The sequence below is a fragment of the Mauremys mutica genome, chromosome 9 (genome assembly GCF_020497125.1).
Source record: "Mauremys mutica isolate MM-2020 ecotype Southern chromosome 9, ASM2049712v1, whole genome shotgun sequence".
Lineage (NCBI taxonomy): Eukaryota > Metazoa > Chordata > Testudines > Geoemydidae > Mauremys > Mauremys mutica.
In genome coordinates this window covers 189121-207161 of record NC_059080.1, presented here as the reverse complement: position 1 = coordinate 207161, position 18041 = coordinate 189121, and the positions used below count along the sequence as shown (strand labels likewise).

Sequence of the window (18041 nt, the reverse complement as noted above, 5' to 3'; positions counted from 1 at the left end):
TTTGACAGCGAGCCACTGATGATTACTCTTTTAGTCTTTCATCCAGTTGTGAACCCACCTTATAGTAACTTCATCTAGACCATATTTCTCTAGTTTGCTTATGAAACTGTCAAGTGGAACTGTGTCAAAAGCCTTTATGGAAATCAAGGTATATCATGTCTACTCCGTTTTCTCTATCCTCCAGGCCACTAATCCTGTCAAAGAAGGAAATTCAGTTGGTTTGGCATGATGCATTCTTGATGAACCCAAGCTGTCGATTCCTTGTAACCCTATTATCCTCTAGATCAGGGGTTGGCAACCTGCGGCATGCGTGCCAAAGACAGCACTCGAACTGATTTTTAATGGCACGCTGCTGCCTGCCAGGGTCCCGGCCCCACTCAGCCCCCCCCCGCCCACTGCTCTCTCCTGTTGGGGCAGGAGGCAGAAGCTTGGTCCTTCCAGCAGCCAAGCTCCCCCCTCCCCCGCTTTCCCCCAGTGTGCTGCTTTCCTGCCCCCCCTCTCCTTTTCTGCACCGATCAGCTGATCGCCCAGGGGAGGGGGGGAGCGGAGCTGCAGCGTGCTCACTGCTCTGGGGAGGAGGCAGAGAACAGGTGGGGACAGACAGGGCCCTGGGGAAAGGGGTGGAATCGGGCATATCCCCTCCAGCCCCCTGCTGTGAGCTGCTCATGGCAGGGTGCTGGGAGCACCCCCACAAGCTGAGGACCCCAGCCCTCTGCCCTGATCCCTGAACTCCCCACACACACCCCCAGCCCTGACTTCTGCACCCCCCACATAGTCAGCCATCCCACACCCTGACTCCTGCACCTCCTCACACACCTCCAGCCCCCATTCTGATTCCTGCACCCCCCACACATACCCAGCCCCCCCCCACTCCATGCCCTGACTCTTGCACCCCCCCACATCCCCACCCTGAGCACCAAACGGGAGCTCCTGCAGCTCCCACCTGCACCCCTGGTCTGGGGTCCCGGCTGCCGGCCCCGCTCAGCCTGCTGCCCATCTGGTCCCAGCTGCCGGTCCCTTACCAGCCAGGGTCCCGCAGGCCCCGCTCAGCCTGCTGCCGAACTAGGTGAACGGAACCCCAGGCTGGCAGTGGGCTGAGTGGGCCAGCAGCGTAAGATCAGCATTTTAATTTAATTTTAAATTTAAGCTTCTTAAACATTTTGAAAACCTTGTTTATTTACATACAACAATAGTTTAGTTATATAATATAGACTTATAGAGAGACCTTCTAAAAATGTTAAAATGTATTACCGGCATGCGAAACCTTAAGTTAAAGTGAATAAGTGAAGACTCGGCATACCACTTCTGAAAGGTTGCTGACCCCTGTTCTAGATGGTTACAAATTGACTGATTGTTTAATAACTGGTTCCAGTACCTTACTGGGTATCAAAGTTAGCTTAACTGACCTATAATTCCCCGGGTCCTCTTTGTATGCCTTTTTAAAGATAGGTACTGTTTTACCCATCTCCAGTCCTCTGGGACCTCATCTGTCCTCCATGAGTTTTCAAAGATAATTGCTGTTAGTTCTGAGGCTGCTTCAGCTAGCTCCTTAAGTACTCTAGGATGAATTTCCTCAGGCACTGCTGATTTGTATTTAACTTAACTAAATATTCTTTAACCTGTTCTTTCCCTATTTTGGCTTGCATTCCTTCCCGCTTGTTAATATTGTGTTGAGTATCTGGTCACCATTTCATTTTTTAGTGAAGACTGAAGCAAAATAGGCATTAAATACCTCAGCCGTCTTTATAACAGGGAAGGAGAGCTAATAACGGATGTTAAGTAGAGGGCTTACAGTTTCCCTTTGTCTCTCTTAATCAGAATATATTTAAATTGCCTTTAATTTTTATTGCCTTTTGTCCCTTGTTAGGTATAACTCATTTTGTGCCTTAGCCTTTCTGGTTTTGTCCTTTCATGCTTGTGCTATTCTTTTGTATGCCTTAGCAGTTTTGTCCATGTTCCCAGTTTTTGTAGGATTCCTTTTTGATTTTGGGGTAATTAAAGCGCTCCTGATGGAGCCATATTCACCTCTTACTGTTCTTCCTATTTTTCCTTTTCATCAGGATAGCTTTCTGTTGTGCCTTTAATATTATCTCCTTGAGCAACTGCCAGCTCTCCTGAATGCCCTTATCCCTTAGATTTTCTTCCCACAGGACCTTACCTACCAATTCTGAGTTTATTAGTCTACCTTTTTGATATTTGTTGACCTTATTTTGCTGCTCTCTCCTTCCTTTCCTTAGAATTGTGAAATCATCATTTCATGATCACTTTTACCCAAATTGCCTTCCACCTTCAGATTCACTCCCAGTTCCTCTCTGTTCATGAGAAGCAAGTCTGAATGGCTGAGGCAAAGTCCATTGGCTTGATCTGTGTGCAGTGGCACCATGTTTGGTAAATGAACACTTTCTCAATCAGAACATACAACCCTAATCATTGAATTTAGTCTTGAGCTGGGCCTTTTACTGGACATGTGGACCCTGAGAGAGTCTGTGGCATTGAAGTTAATCCAGTTTCATTCAGGCACTGCTGTAGTGAATTACTCAGCATACTCTCTTGCTGTGTACCAGTGGGAGTTTCAGTACCAACAAGTGTTAGAGCATGTTCCACAGTATCTAACACAGCCATGTCATGTTTCAGAAATGTCGCCATTGTGGAGATATTCAGGTCTGCTACCTGCAATCCATCCATATTTCCGTGCAGCATTACTCTGAATTTAGCCTTGATGAAGTTCTCAGTTTGGGACAGCAGACTTTCTTCGCTGTTTAAAAAATAAAAAATCCTCAGACTCCATGGCAACTGTTTTGCCATGTTTAAAGAATAGTTAATTAGCATAGCAAATGTTTCTTCAAGGTTGCCCCCAGGAATCTGTTCTCTGCCCTCCTCCTTACAGTACATTTGTATTACACTGAAAGACCTGACTGGTGAAGGAGTGGTTTCTGCTCCTTATCCTCAGATTGGATGCATGAACATGTAAGCAGGGTACAAATGCTTTCTGGAAACTTCCAAGTTCAGTTGCTGAGGATAAACATTTTTCCTAGAGTATGGATCCATAGACATGGTCATCTTGAAGAGTCGGAGTTAAAATGGTAGATAACCTTTGAGGACACATATTATTGGGTTAATCAAGACCAGAGAAGACCAAGCAATCTAATGTAGCTTAATGAATGGGCAATATGATAGCAGATTAAATTCACTGACAGTGAATTTCAATGCTATTTAGGAGGGATAATTTGAGCTATTCATATTCAGACCTTATTGGTCTTTAAATTATATGTAAAAACTTGAAAAAATAACTTGGTGATCTTTGGATACTCAATGTGCAGTGGTTATCAAAAAAAGAAAATGGTGTTAGGATAATTATGAAGATACGTTGTAGAGTTCAAATGTATTCTTGCCTCTGGAATACTGTGTTCTGTTCTGGACACCCTATTTCAGAAATGGTGTGATTAAAAATTAGAGGTGGGGCGTCAGAAGCTGGAGATAAATGATTAAAAGGCGTAGAGAAACTTCTGAGTGAAGACTGAAAAGATTGGGACTGCGTAGATATAAGAGGAGATGTGAATTCAATAAAATCGTGCCAGCAGACTTAAAACCAATTAAAGGAAATACTGTTATGTGCAATACACAGTTATTCACTACCACAGTATACTGTTGAAGCCAAGAGTGTAGAATTTTAAATCGTTTCAAAACTGATGTGGCTAATGAGACCATCCTGAGTTACAAAAGTTAGGACTTAAAACTCTTGGTGTTTTTTTTTAAAAAACAGATATAAATCCTTGTTTCAAGGCATAAGGCATGGAGGCTAGGAAGAAACTTTCTGTGAGGACTGTTTATTCCATAACTGCTACTGCAGGGTTTCTTGTAACTTTCTCTGAAGAATCCAGTACAGACCTCATAGAATACTGGACAAGACAGACAGCTGGTCCCCACTTGTTTTAATTTCAAAGTGATGAGACAGATGTGAGTTGATGCTTTATGCAGAACGTTTTTGGTCTTTCTTGAATTTGCCCTTTCTGTGCTTAGGACTTGGGAAACCTGGGTGCACTTCTCTCCTTTACTCAGACACTCCCTGTGTGACCTGGGAAAACCACCGTGCCTCAATTTCCCATTTGTAAAAGAGGGAAAATAGCACTACCCTACCTCACAGAGGGTGTTGGGAGGATAAATACATTAAAGATTGTGATGCTGTCATACTAGTGTGGTGCGGGGGCCACGAGTACCATAGATAGATAGTTATTTGTTCATTGGAACCAGAGTTGTTTCTTTCTGAAAGCCTGAACTAAGAATTTGCAAGTTGACGATTATTGGGAAGGTGGTTCCTGGATTATGGTGGTGACTTTAGGATGGCTCAGTCTTCCAATTCTAACTACACAGGTTGAAATTTGTGAGCTGTAAGATCAGGGAAGAGCACATACAATGATAGCTTTGTTGTTACGTATGATTGCCATGTCAAAACAAAACAAAATTGGCCCATCTAGTTCAACAATGCCTGTACTTGATGCTTGGCCAGCCGCTTATAAAATATTTCCACTTTCCGATCACTTTGGATTTAGGAGGAAGAGAGTTCCTTAATCCTGTATAGCTATCAGCTTTTACTCTTTCATTTTTCAGCCTTCTTCATTTTTAATTCCTTTTTTCCCCCTTCCTTCTGGTTTATGGGAAAGAATGAATAGTCCATTTTATTTGATATGCTTTTTATATCAACTTAATTCCAGACCTTCAAATCCTTCATGCTACTGCTCTTCTCTACACACTCTTCCACTTCTGAGATAGGACAACTAAAATGGAGCACTATATTCAGCTGAGAACCTTTTATCTATTTTATTTTCTCTAGCATATGTATTACAGTATTTTTGACTGCTGCAACACATTGCATGGATGTCTTCATTGGCCTGCCCAAAATCTCATTTTAGTTTTGTGAGATCATTGTTAATCTGAACCCATGAATCTCAAATTTTAGTCCATAATTTTTTCCTGGGAAAAGAGCCAGGTTGTGCTGTTTTAGTGCTGTGTACCATATTGTGTCTGAATTCGTAAATAAGGTTATAATTTGTATTGACTGACTTGCAGCTTTTGAATTTCATAGATGGCCTGAAAGGCACATTATGTTCTATTCTGGCCACCTGCACAATGCAGATCCTAGAATTTGACCTAGTAATTCCTATATCTAGCTCCATAATGTGTGGTTAAACTAGAACATGTTTCTTAGAAAGATATCTGATTTGTTGATTACCTTTTGGTGATCTGTTCCACTGTGTAAATGCATTATTAAATTAATGTATTTTCTAGGAATCAAGATTCTTAGCCACGTGAGATTTTTATTTATATAGAAGCACAGGTGTGCATGATCTTCAGACAAGTAAAGGTAGATTCTTAATACATGTTTACAATCTAAATTACACATAACTGAGCAAGGAATGACACATGGGTTGGGGATGAGGAGGCAGAATAATGGAAAGATGAGCTACAATAATAAGATTGAATGCTTTGCCATAATTTAACACTTTGTTGTGTTAAATTGATATATTTTGACAAAATAAATTTGGTGTAAAAGTCAGAGTAACATTTTTAAAGCAAGATCTCTTGTTCCTCATAGCTTCTAAAGTAAGAGTAATCACAAGCAAAAAACACTTTATTTCATCCCACTTGGGGATTATTCACGTACAATGTAGATAAATGTAAGATAAAGCAAATAATGCAAAGGGGCTCTATTGGAAACAGACTGTAAAGTTGGCTGATGAGATGGCCTCAGCTTGGCTACATTATCTCAACAATCTGCTGATGTAGCGTTGTTCCAAAAGTAAAACATACCCCTTAGGAGGACTGGTGTGCAAAAGAGAAGACACTCTTGGATCAGGGTACCTGTTAAGGCAAGAAATGTATTATGCTAAATGTGGTAAAAGTGCATGCTGTAGACTAATCACAAGGTCTCTGTCCTGAAAAGTATAGTCTAATTTTAACTTGACCTATTTAACAAAGGGGAAGGTAACAAAATAGTAGGGACTGGGGGGTGTATGAGAAGGAACAGGGATGAGAACCAGAAGAATACAAGGTTATTTACGGCAAGAGCATTATGGAAAAATAATCAATGTGTGGATCTTCAGTATAAATGACTCTCCTTGGTTTTATGGAAAAAGGGGGCTTGAGGAGGGAAGGCATTCCATGTGTAGAAGGGCAGCATCTTAGACCACTTCTAGAAGCTACTTAGTTTGTCCTCTCAACACCTTATTCCTTTCTTTTCACACTAGCTCTGTAGAGCTGTTTAGTTGGCCACAGAAATCTTGTTTCAGGAATTAAACATCTCTGTATGTATGACTTTCTTTCTTTTAGATATTACATTCACAACTGATTTTTCTTAATGTAGTAGAAATATATGTAAAGTTATTTTTGTCTTTAAAAGTGACTTGTGATGGTTGGGAAGGGGGAATTGATCCTTTTTTAGTTTGATACGCAAAGGAGACCTGTGAGGGGAGTTTGTTTTTTGTATGTCTACCTCAGAAATATTGGGGATTTCAAATCCTTTTTGTTGGGGGTTGGAGATGCGTGTGAATTTGTTGATGTCTGCAATGTGGATTAGAAGCTCTCTTGTCTCTTAACTGATGGGAGCAGAGTGTGTTATTCTCCCCAAGTCTGTTAATTAAATAGATGTCACAAAAAAGCAAGCAAAGCTTTTTAAACAGTCTGAATAAATCACTTGTCTCCTCAGATGGGTTTCACTTTTAATTTCTGTAATGTCATAATCCTTTTTCTCCAGTTGTCCTTACTCTTACAGAGTAGACAAGATGTTTCATGCCTTGACCTCAAAGCAGCAAAAGGCACAAACCCTATTTTCTCTTCTGTGTAGGTTACCTGTATGACCAAGTTAAATGTAAAAATAACTTTCTGCTGTCATCTTACATAGGCCATGTGAACTCTAACCACACATCTCTCATTACAGAGCTGTAGCAGCCTACTTACGAGCCTTGAGTCTGAGTCCTAATCATGCAGTTGTGCATGGCAACCTGGCCTGTGTGTATTATGAGCAAGGACTGATAGATCTGGCAATAGACACCTACAGACGTGCTATTGAGCTACAGCCACACTTCCCTGATGCCTATTGTAATCTGGCCAATGCTCTAAAGGAGAAAGGCAGTGTAAGGAGCATTTCTGTTTTCTTGCAGTCTGCTATATTTGAAAGGTTCAGCTGATATTTATTTCAATGCCTTGAATGATAATGAACTTTAATGTGGGATGTTGCCTTTAGTATTTGATTTGCTTGTCAACTTGTAGGAGAAATAATAGGAGCAAAAAATGCTCCATCTCAAACCTTTTAAAGGTAGACATATTTGCTCCTGAAGGAATTATGCACCAAAAAATTAAAAATTATGCACACATTCTAAAATTCTGCAAATGTTTTATCAATAAATAAATGCGGCTCCAGCATGGTAGTTGAGAGCACCAGTCACTGGCTGCTTTGAGGTGGGAGATCTGGCACAGGGACTCAGCAGTGAGGCTGTACCCAACCCGGACACAGTGCAAGAGCTGGGCCTGCCCATCTGCGCCAGGTGCACTTGGTGTGGGTGGGCAGGCTCAGCCCAGCAGAATCAAAGTGTGGAGGGACTTATTGTGGGGGGGATCCAGGTGTGAGATGAGTGGTTCCTGTATGGGGCAATCTGGGTGTGGGTGGCTCAGTGGGAGATCTGGATGCACGGGGTCATTAGGGAGTTCTGGGTGCAGGGGTAATGGGACTGCAGGGGATCCAGGTGAAGATGGTTGGGGCTCAGGAGCAGGGGGGTCTGGGGAGCTTAGGGAGGTCCAGGTGCAACTGGTTGGGGTTCAGTCGAGTAGGTGGTCTGTGTGGGGAACTCATCTGAGGGGTCCAGGTATAGCAGGGTAGGGCTTGTCAGGGTGAGGGTTCGATGGGCCTGCTTAACGGGGGAGCCCCAGCTGCTGCTGAGGGGACGCTGCATGCTGGGCTCCCGCTTCCCCCCGCAATTCTCCTATCCCCTCCCCTCACTCCCACATTACTCTCTCCCCGCCCTCTGCCAACCCCCCCCATTCTTTCCCCACTGCCTCTTTCCCCATTCCACCCACCCCCTCGCCCTACCGTTGGCACTCATGGTTACACCAAAAACAGGAAGGGTTTCCCAGCACACAGGAAGGGAGCAGAACTGGCACTGGGTCCAGAGAGGCGGCATTCAGCTGCAGTCATTGGAGCCAAGATGCAGCCGCCTTCAGCTGGGCAGCTCTGCACTTGCAGAAAGGGTGGGTGGATGGGTAGTGGCACGTAACCCCATGTGCCCCCCATGCCTCATCTCTGTTTGTGGGGGCATTCCCCCCCCCCAAAATTGCACCCATGGTCATTTTCTGCAGGAAAGCACAGAATTCTTGGGGGGAGTTCTGCAGGCATGCAGTCCCGAAGAATCCCCCCAAGAGTAACATATTGTAGTGGTGACCTTCTCATTGATACATTTCTGTGGCAACATTACTTACACAAGCAAGAGAACTGCTGTTTATTTTAAGTACTGCTTGAACACAATTCCTTTTGTTTCTAAGGTTGCTGAAGCAGAAGAATGTTACAATACAGCTCTTCGTCTGTGTCCCACACATGCAGACTCACTTAATAACCTGGCAAACATCAAGCGAGAACAGGGAAACATTGAGGAGGCTGTTCGCCTATACAGGAAAGCTCTTGAGGTACATTTGGATATAAGGAGGAGGGTAGGATGTGGACAAAAAAGCTGGGAACATATGAGGGGTGGATTGTACTTGATAAAGAAGTAGATAGAGGCGGGGGTACTTCTGTTTAAGATTTGATTAATTTGCCAAGGAGAATAACAATGGACAACTATCAGAGGGGTAGCCGTGTTAGTCTGTATCCACAAAAACAAGGAGTCCTGTGGCACCTTAAAGAGTAACAGATTTATTTGGGCATAAACTTTCATGGGTTAACCCACTTCTAACTCTTCTGCAATGTGATGCCCTTGGAAGATCTGAGGGGCAAACTAACTCTCCTTTGTTTCCTGTAGGTGTTCCCCGAGTTTGCTGCTGCCCATTCAAATTTAGCAAGTGTTCTACAGCAGCAAGGAAAGCTGCAGGAAGCTCTGATGCATTACAAAGAGGCAATTAGGTAAGAATTTTGCTTTTTAAAATTCTCAAAGACTGGTGACAGGAATTCTGCAGTCGTCTAGAAAATAGCTTACAACTGTTATGCAAACCAATAATTGAATAGCAGTCTGGATGGGCATTCTTAGAGGACAGACAACTTGTACTGTGGATAATGTATGGTGTGTTTTTTAATTTTAGAATCAGCCCCACATTTGCAGATGCTTATTCCAATATGGGGAATACTTTAAAGGAGATGCAGGATGTTCAGGGAGCTTTACAATGTTACACCCGTGCCATCCAGATAAACCCAGCATTTGCTGATGCCCACAGTAACTTGGCCTCTATTCACAAGGTACAGCCATGTTCATAGCTTTTTTTATTTTATAACACGGTGATGCATTTGGCAAACTCATTCCTGAATCTGCTTGTGCTTGCTGATTTAGTCTCTGCTTTTGCAGGATTCAGGGAACATACCAGAAGCCATTGCTTCTTATCGCACTGCTCTGAAACTGAAACCTGATTTCCCAGATGCTTATTGCAACTTAGCCCACTGCTTGCAGGTGAGGAGAGAGGGCTGTGACTGTAATTCTATTGGAGATTACTCTAATGTAAATATCTAGGACTAACCACATATTAAGGATCCAGTGTATATATTTTAAAAGGAGCAGAAATAAGTCTTAGTCAAATTCGAAAATAAGACTATGGAGCCATTTTCTCTTACAGAACAGTGCTTGGGTCATAGGTGATTTGAAATACAAATGAGCTGTAATGGTTATTAAAATACTTTTCAAGTACCTTTTTTATCTCTTGGAATGGAAGAAATGTTAATCACAGTCCCATGTAAACAGAACTTCTCAAAGCTCTGACCGGGGTTTAAAGTTGTTTAAAGTATTTTAACTAGCCTTTTAATTTTTCATAAGAATGGCCATGCTGGGTCAGACCAGTAGTCCATCTAGCCTAGTACCCTGGCTTCTGACAGTGGCCAGTGCCAGATGCTTCAGAGGGAATGAACAGTACATGGGCAATTATCATGTGATCCATCCTCTGTCATACAGTCCCAGCATCTGGCGGTCAGAGGCTTAGGGACATACAGAGCCATGGGATTGCATCCCTGACCATCTTGGCTAATAGCCATTGATGGAACTCTTCTCCATGAATTTAGATAATTCTTTTTTTGAACCCATTGTAGTTTTGGCCTTTACAACATCCCCTGGCAAAAAGTTCCACAAGTTGACTGCATTGTGTGAAGTACTTCCTTTTGTTTGTTTTAAACCTGCTGCCTATTAATTTCATTGGTGACCCCTGGTTCTTTTGTTTGTTCTTTTAGATTGTCTGTGACTGGACGGATTATGATGAAAGAATGAAAAAGCTGGTCAGCATTGTAGCTGATCAGCTGGAGAAGAATAGACTGCCTTCTGTCCATCCTCATCACAGCATGCTGTACCCCCTTTCTCACAGCTTTAGGAAGGCTATTGCTGAGAGACATGGAAATCTGTGTTTGGATAAGGTAGGAACTTTGAAGACTTTTTCATGTACTTGGTTATACCTGAGGAAAAACAGATTGTGCATGGGTCAATTATATTGAGGTACGTAATGCCAATTTTAAAATAGTGGTTCTCAGGCTTCAGATTTACCACCTTGTTGAGATTGATGGGTCTCTTTGCTTCCTGATTTTGTGCAGTTTGGTATTCTCTGGTATTGGGAAGAGGTCAGTCAGATTTAACAGCCATCAATTACGACTGCCAAAACCTCTTACTCTGGCAATTCCTCCCTCCTGCCCCCAATCTGACAAAGTTCTTCTGTGTGTGCCGTAGTGGTGTAGCACATCAGTCCCAGGAGAGCTTTTCTCTCTCTCTCTCCAACATAAGTTGGTCCAATAAAAGATGTTGCCTCACCCGCCTTGTCTCTCTAGAACCCTATGTTGTTCCCTCAATATCTGATCCTGCCTCATCTCCACACTGACCTACCCTAACCATGGGCCCATAGGTGGGACTCTTTTTAGAACCGATAAACTCAGCTTTTTTCCTAGACTGACATGATCTGCTCTCTCCTCCATTGCCTAATTGTATTGCCAGTTCAATGCACTTAACATTTATCAGCCTGTATGCAGAACTGTAGTGACTGGCTCTATTGCTCCCTTAGTACATGAATCTTTTGATCAAATTTTGATACATGGCTTTTTTCTTTAGAGGATGTGTAGACTAAGCTGTACACTCAGTCAGGCCTCCATTTGAACTCAGATTTGAGTAACACACAGCTCGGCCTGTGAGAGCAACAAATGTGCAACTCTCTGCCTGAAATTTGGGAATTGGTCAGATATGGTTTTCAAATATTATTGGGTGATAAGCAGAAACATCATCAGTGCTGTAGCATAGAAACTTAAATATGGGGAAAATTAATAACTCCGTGTAATTCTGAAAGTCTATCCTATTTACTATCTCTGCTCTTGGTGCTTCAGATTTTATTTAAATTTTATCATGTCTCAAAAAAATCTTGTGAATTTGATTGCCAGATCAACGTCCTTCACAAGCCACCATATGAGCATCCAAAGGACTTGAAGGCTAGCGAAGGCCGGCTTCGTGTTGGCTATGTGAGCTCTGATTTTGGAAATCATCCAACCTCCCACCTAATGCAGTCAATCCCAGGAATGCATAACCCTGACAAGTTTGAGGTAAGAGAACATAAATAGCATGCTGAAAGTTTTAAATACACAGGGAGCCTCTATTAGCTGTAACCTAGGGAAGGTAAAGTGCATGGTTATGCGGAAGGTTTGAGGTCACGTCCTCTTTCCTGGCAGTTCTTGGTGTACCTCCTTTTGGAGGAGGAGATGTCTCTTATACCCCAATAGCAGTTCATCTTGCCATTTATGAAGTGACACTGAAAGACCACATGGAGATTTATCCCATCCTCAACTAGACACACATAAGGGAGGAGCTGTTAATCATTGGGAGTACCCAAGGAACGGAAAAGGAAGTGGCTGATGTGTTGTATGTCCCAAGATATCTTCTAGTAGGGTCTTCCCCATTTAATCTTTTAAATTTCTTCATCATTTCTCATTTATCTGCACGACCTGTCTTACAACAGGATCAGGATACCCAGTAATGCTACCGAACAGTAGCTGCATATCTGTTTGTCTAAAACTCTGCCTGCCCCAGTCACACTTCTTAATATTTATTGCACGTTCTTATGAACCATTTTCAAGAAGACATGACCACTACACTCTCCCTCTTGAGTTGTTTCTGTTAAGGAATCCTCACTAGCTTCCTGTGTCCTGGCTACTCATTTGTAATTGAAACTGGAAAACAGATGTACAGTTGCACATATTCAGTCACTCCCAATGGAGTAAGTATAAATATACCCCTAAAAATTGCCAGTTTTCTTAATTACTTTTCGTATAAATGGCTTCTTCAAGTGATAGTCCCTATGTGTATTCCACACCAGTATACATGTGCATCATGCCCCTGAGCCCAGACATTTTTAGTAAGCAGCATCCATTGATATGCACATTTGTTCTCTTTGTGCTCTAAACCAAGAGTATAAAGGCTATTTGAGACCGATATCGCTCTAGTTCCTTCTTACCACTGCATGGCCTGAGTCAGAATCTTCTGTGTCCACAGCTGTTTCCTCAGCTGTCATTCTGTAAATATAGCGTAAATAGCTTTTAGTATTTTTAAGCTATAAACATAGTATAGTGTGGTTGGTTTGGGGTTCCCCCCCACACACATTAAGGAAATTCCCCCCCAAAAAGCTGGGATTATGCACGGGGTTCAAGAATTGTTTTTGCCCCTTCTCGTTTTCTGTAGAACATCAGTGCTGCCTCTACAGCAGTTTCATCATCTTTCCCAGATAAGGAAGTTATCCCATCTTCACGTTCTCCGCTTGACAATTTCAGGCAGTTATAGGACCTCCTGCACAGGGTGGTACCTGAGCTGCAAAATACAACTTGAAGTAGTTCAGGATCCTAAAATAGATTGCTGGACATCTTGCAGCTCTCTGGGCCCAGTTGAGCAGCCTCTCCTGATCAACAAAGCAAACATGGATCCAGCAAAAACAGTGTGGGACACTCCCACCCCCAAGAGGACCAAGCAGTGCTGTTTTGTTCCAACAAGGGGGAGAGGGGTCTATTCTTGCACCTACCACCTACCTTTTTCAGTGATAAAAGTGGCCAGTGAGGGATCCAGGCTGAAAAACCAAAGACCTGCTTCCTCAGACAAGGGTGCTAAATGCCTCACGTCACGTTGTCTGGAGTGGTTCATGACTGAGAGTGCCAACCTCAGGGCAGACTGTCAAAAAGCAGCACAGACACCCCAAATGGGTGGTATGTTCTAGAGTAAGATTTCACTAACCCAGTAACAAATGTGAACTGAAGCACTAAAACAGTCTTGCTATGGAGTCACGGACAGTCCTGTTGAGCACTCCAGTCTATCTTGCCACCTAGGCAAATTGGATTTAGTGATAAATGGTCACTTACACTAAAGTCCACAATATTCAATATCAAAAACACAATATCCCAAGAGAGCAGTCGCTTACCCCAGGTCAATTTGTACCTTAGATCTCACACCAAAGACTACACTTATAGCCAATCTTATAGTAAATTAAGGTTCTTCGAGTGGTTGCTCATTTTGATTCCATTGTAGGTGTGCGCAGTTGTCAGAGATACTTGCCTTAGCAGTATCTGTAGGGCCGGCTGTGGAGCCCCCTAGAGTGCTGCGCGCATGCCGTGGTATATCAGGCACTGCTGGCCCTTTGCCTTCGCAGTTCCTTCTTATTGCCCATGGTGGTCAGTCAGAATGCCTCTGTCCCTTGCTTTGCAGGCGGCTAGAGGTTCCTTTTCTTAGCCTTGTGCTTCTAGTTGTAAATAGTTTTATTGTTTGTTAGTTAGTAGTTAAGTAGCCATTAAGTGTTCAGTTAGTTAGGGTCCCAACGGGGATTTTGCCCCAGACGGGGCATGCTCCAGTCTCCGGGGTTTTAAGCCCTGCTCCACATGTAATAGGCCTATGCCTGTTAGTGACCCACACAATAGTTGTCTGCAGTGCCTCGGGGAATCCCACATGAAGGAGCATTGTCGCATCTGTAAGAACTTCTGTCCTCGGACACAGAGGGACCGCGACATACGACTGAAGGCCTTCCTGATCTAGGCTGCCCTGTGCCCAGCTTCAGAGCCGGTTTGGCCCGAAACAGCAACCAGTGCTTTGGTTTTGGTGCGCAGTGCACCCCCGGCACCGGGCTCTTCCCGGCACTGATCCCCATCGCTGATGCCAAAGAAGACTGCACCGAGCAAGCCTGATAAAGGTGTTCTGGGCAAAGGTCCTTGTTCAGGGCTTATGCCCGCTCTAGACCCGCACGAGGGCTCTGCTTTGGGGAGTTCCTGCCCCTGGAAAGATCTGCCACCGACTCTGGTGAGAGGTACAGGGTCAAAGCTGACCGTGCAGTCAACACTCTCAGCATTCGGTGCAGAGCCAAGAGCGTTCCCACTGCAGTCTGCACCGCGTTTGGCAATGGAACTGGTTAAGGCTCCCCGCGAGGGCAAGCCCACCGGTAAGGCCTCGCACAAGACGAGTGAGCACCACAGGTCTCTAGAGCCAAGACAGAGCTCTAGGTCGCCATGTTCTTGAGCTCCGCGTTGGGCCAGGTCTCTGGCCCATTGTTACCATCATCGGTACCATGCTTCCGGTCCCTGTCTTCACACCGAAGCTCTTCCAGGCATAGATGATCTCCCTGGTACTGGTCCTCGTCACACTGGTCGCCGAGACCTCGACGGAATACTCTCATCCCCAGTGACAACAGTTAGCTGTCAGACCCAGGCCTCGACCACTCTGCCATGGTCACTGGAGGGTGATGACTTCTCTGAATTGGAGGCACAATTCAGCCCCTCACTCAGGCAGCAGTGGGAGTGTGCGTCTGCGGCATCGGTGCCGGCCTGGCATTGGGGCCAGTGGCCAATCCAATGGCCTTATTGGAACGCCTCGGAGGTTCCTGTCATGCTATTGCCCCATTCCCACCAGCCCTCTGTCACCACATCAGACAGGCAGAAGTCGGCACCTGTGGCACCGTCAGCACCGGGTTCGGTGCAGGACGCTCCGGTGGCCCTCACAGTTGAGGAGCTAGTACCCACCCCAAGGCCATTCTCCCCAGCGGGTGAGGACACTGTTGGACCTCCCCCGGTGGTCCAATCATTCTCCTCCTCTCGGGACGAGGCAGTGGCAGGCCCCTCCAGAGCTAGCCCACTGGATGATTTCAAGGAGCATCAGGCGGTGCTCCGTAGGTTGGCTTTGAACTTGGGCCTTCAAGGCAGAGGAAATGGAGGAGCAGACAGGGACATTGTTTAATGTGCTCTTGGCAGCCATCCGAGCCCGTCTCGCACTCCTGGTGCACAAGGGGATCCTGAACATTACCAAGTCCATCTGGCAAACTCTGTCCTCTATTCCGCCCATGTCCAAGAGAGCGGAGAAAAAAGTACTTCATCCCTGTGAAAGGGTTAGAGTATTTATACACCCACCTGCCACCGGGATTGTTGATCGTGTGTCCAGTCAACGAGAGGGATATGCAGGGCCCCACCAGTTCCACCCCTAAAAATAGAGGCCAAGAGGCTAGACTTGTTTGGTTGCAAGATTTATTCTATGGCCAGCCTCCAGTTTCGGGTGGCTAACCATCAGGCCCTCTTGGGCTGCTATAATTTTTAACTTGTGGGACTCCCTCCTCAAGTTCAAAGACTCCATGTCCAGGAGTTTGCAACCCTGGTGGAGGAGGGTACCATGGTGGCTCGGTGCTCCCTCCAGATGGCCTGGGAAATGGCTGATTCAACTGCCCGGGTGGTCGTCTCTGTGGTGATTGAGGCAAGGTTCCTGGCTCCAGACCACAGGTCTGTCTTGGGAGATGCAGGTCTCTATTCAGGACCTCACGTTTGATGGTGTTGACCTTTTCTCCGACCAGATGGACATGCGGCTGCACGGCCTTAAGGACACACGGGTGAGACTCCGCTCTCTGGGGATACACACTCAGACGTTGAGGCAGCACTAAGGGGGCCAGAAACACTCATTTTGAGGGTGCGCCTGGGAACGACACACCAGCCGTCGGCCTGGATCTTTCCCGCAACTTTCCCCAGCCGCCTTTTCCCTTACTGTTTGGCCTTGTCCAGTGTTGCGTTGGATCACTGGGTCCTGGACGTAGTCGCTCAGGGCTATAACCTGCTATTTTTCCCCCCCCTCCCCCCTGGTCCCTCTTCAGGGACCCTTCTCATGAGCAACTCCTGGGCTTGGGGGCTGTGGAGGAGGTTCCTTCGGATATGAAAGGAAGAGGATTCTATTCCCGCTACTTCCTAATCCCGATGGCAAAAAGGGGGCCTCGGACCCATTCTGGACCTGCATGCCCTCAACAAATCTCTCAAGAAGTTGAAGTTCCACATGGTCTCCATCATCCCTTACCTGGATCCGGGGGACTGGTACGCCGCTCTCGACTTAAAAGGACGCTAACGTCCATGTCTCCATATTCCCGGGACACAGGTGGTTCCTGTGCTTCATAGTGGCCGGGCACCACCTCTAGTTCACAGTGCTACCCTTTGGCCTGTCCTCAGCCCCCCAGGGTGTTCACCAAATGCGTTGCACCAGCGGCGGCTTACCTCAGATGTCAGAGGGATTCAGATTTTTCCATATCTCAGTGACTGGTGTATCAAGGGTAGGTCTCCGGGGCAGGTGCAAAGGAGCCTCGATATGGTGCGTTCCACCTGCAGCGACCTGGGTCTGTTAATAAACACAGAGAAGTCCATGCTAATGCCAGTCCAATGCATAGAGTTTATCGGGGCGGTTCTCGACTCCATACAGGCCAGGGCATTCCTTCCCAAAGCGCATTGCCAGGCCATGGCGGACTTAATCTCCTACATAAAAGCCTATCCACTCACCGCACATGTCTGCGGCTGTTGGGCCATATGGCTGTGTGCACATACGTGGTCAGGCATGCCTGACTTCATCTGAGGCCTCTGCAAACCTGGCTGTCCTCAGTTTACATTCCCAACAGGCACCTCCTAGACTGAGCGGTCATGGTACTGAGCCATATTCTATTGTCGTTGTTCTGGTGGTGGGACCCTGAGTTGGTGCTCCAAGCAGTTCCTTTTGTGTCCCCGACTCCATCGTTCACCTTGGTCTCGGATGCTTCGGATCTGGGCTGGGGAGCCCACCTGGGCAAGCTGAACACCCAGGGCCAGTGGCTACATCCCAACATAGCCCTCCACATCCATGTCAAGGCGCTCGGGATGGTTCGCCTCTCCTGTCAGGCTTTCTTGCCCCATCTGAAGGGCAAGGTGGTGCAGGTCCTGACAGACAATACTGTTGCGATGTATTACATCAGCAGGCAAGGTGGTGCCAGGTCTTCGGCCCTTTGTTAGGAAGCACTCAGCCTCTGGGACTCTTGTGTTTGGCACAACATTCACCTGGTGGTTGCCCACCTGCCGGGAACCAAGAACGTCCCAGCAGATTGCCTCAGCAGGACCTTCTCATCCCAACACGAATGGTGGCTCCATCCGGAGGTGGTCAGCCTAATCTTCCGCAGGTGGGGGATACCCCGGTTGGACTTGTTCACATCATGGCACAACAGGAAGTGCCATGTGTTCTGCTCTCTCCAGGGCAGGGACAAGTGCTTCCTGTTGGATGCTTCCTGATTTCGTGGTCAGGAGCGCCTTCCCGCTGGTGCCCTTGATCCACAGGGCCCTGGTAAAGGTGAAGCAAGGCGAAGCCATTGTCATCCTTATGGCCCTGTCAGCTCTGGTTTGGCATGCTGCTGAACCTGTCAGCAGCCACCCCGCTGCACCTGCCTCTTAGATGGGATCAGCTGTTCCAGAACAACATCAGTTTGCTGTACCTGGACCTGGTGGTGCTGCACTTGACAGCCTGGCTGCTGCGTGGCTGAGTGGAGAGGAGCAACGATGTTCCGCTGGTATCCAGCAAGTCCTGCTGGGCAGCAGG

The 18041-nt window shown here is 45.9% G+C and overlaps 1 protein-coding gene across 2 annotated transcripts in view; it reads left to right on the top strand.

Annotated features, from left to right (window-relative positions):
* OGT (O-linked N-acetylglucosamine (GlcNAc) transferase) overlaps window positions 1-18041 on the top strand; it is an 83210-nt gene that overhangs the window by 17992 nt on the left and 47177 nt on the right. For both annotated transcript variants that reach the window (XM_045031174.1, XM_045031175.1), the window contains exons 7-13: window positions 6935-7130; window positions 8533-8673; window positions 9006-9106; window positions 9283-9436; window positions 9543-9644; window positions 10412-10591; window positions 11597-11755. In XM_045031174.1, the coding sequence (XP_044887109.1) occupies window positions 6935-7130; window positions 8533-8673; window positions 9006-9106; window positions 9283-9436; window positions 9543-9644; window positions 10412-10591; window positions 11597-11755 (1033 nt within the window). The remainder of the gene's footprint in view (window positions 1-6934; window positions 7131-8532; window positions 8674-9005; window positions 9107-9282; window positions 9437-9542; window positions 9645-10411; window positions 10592-11596; window positions 11756-18041) is intronic.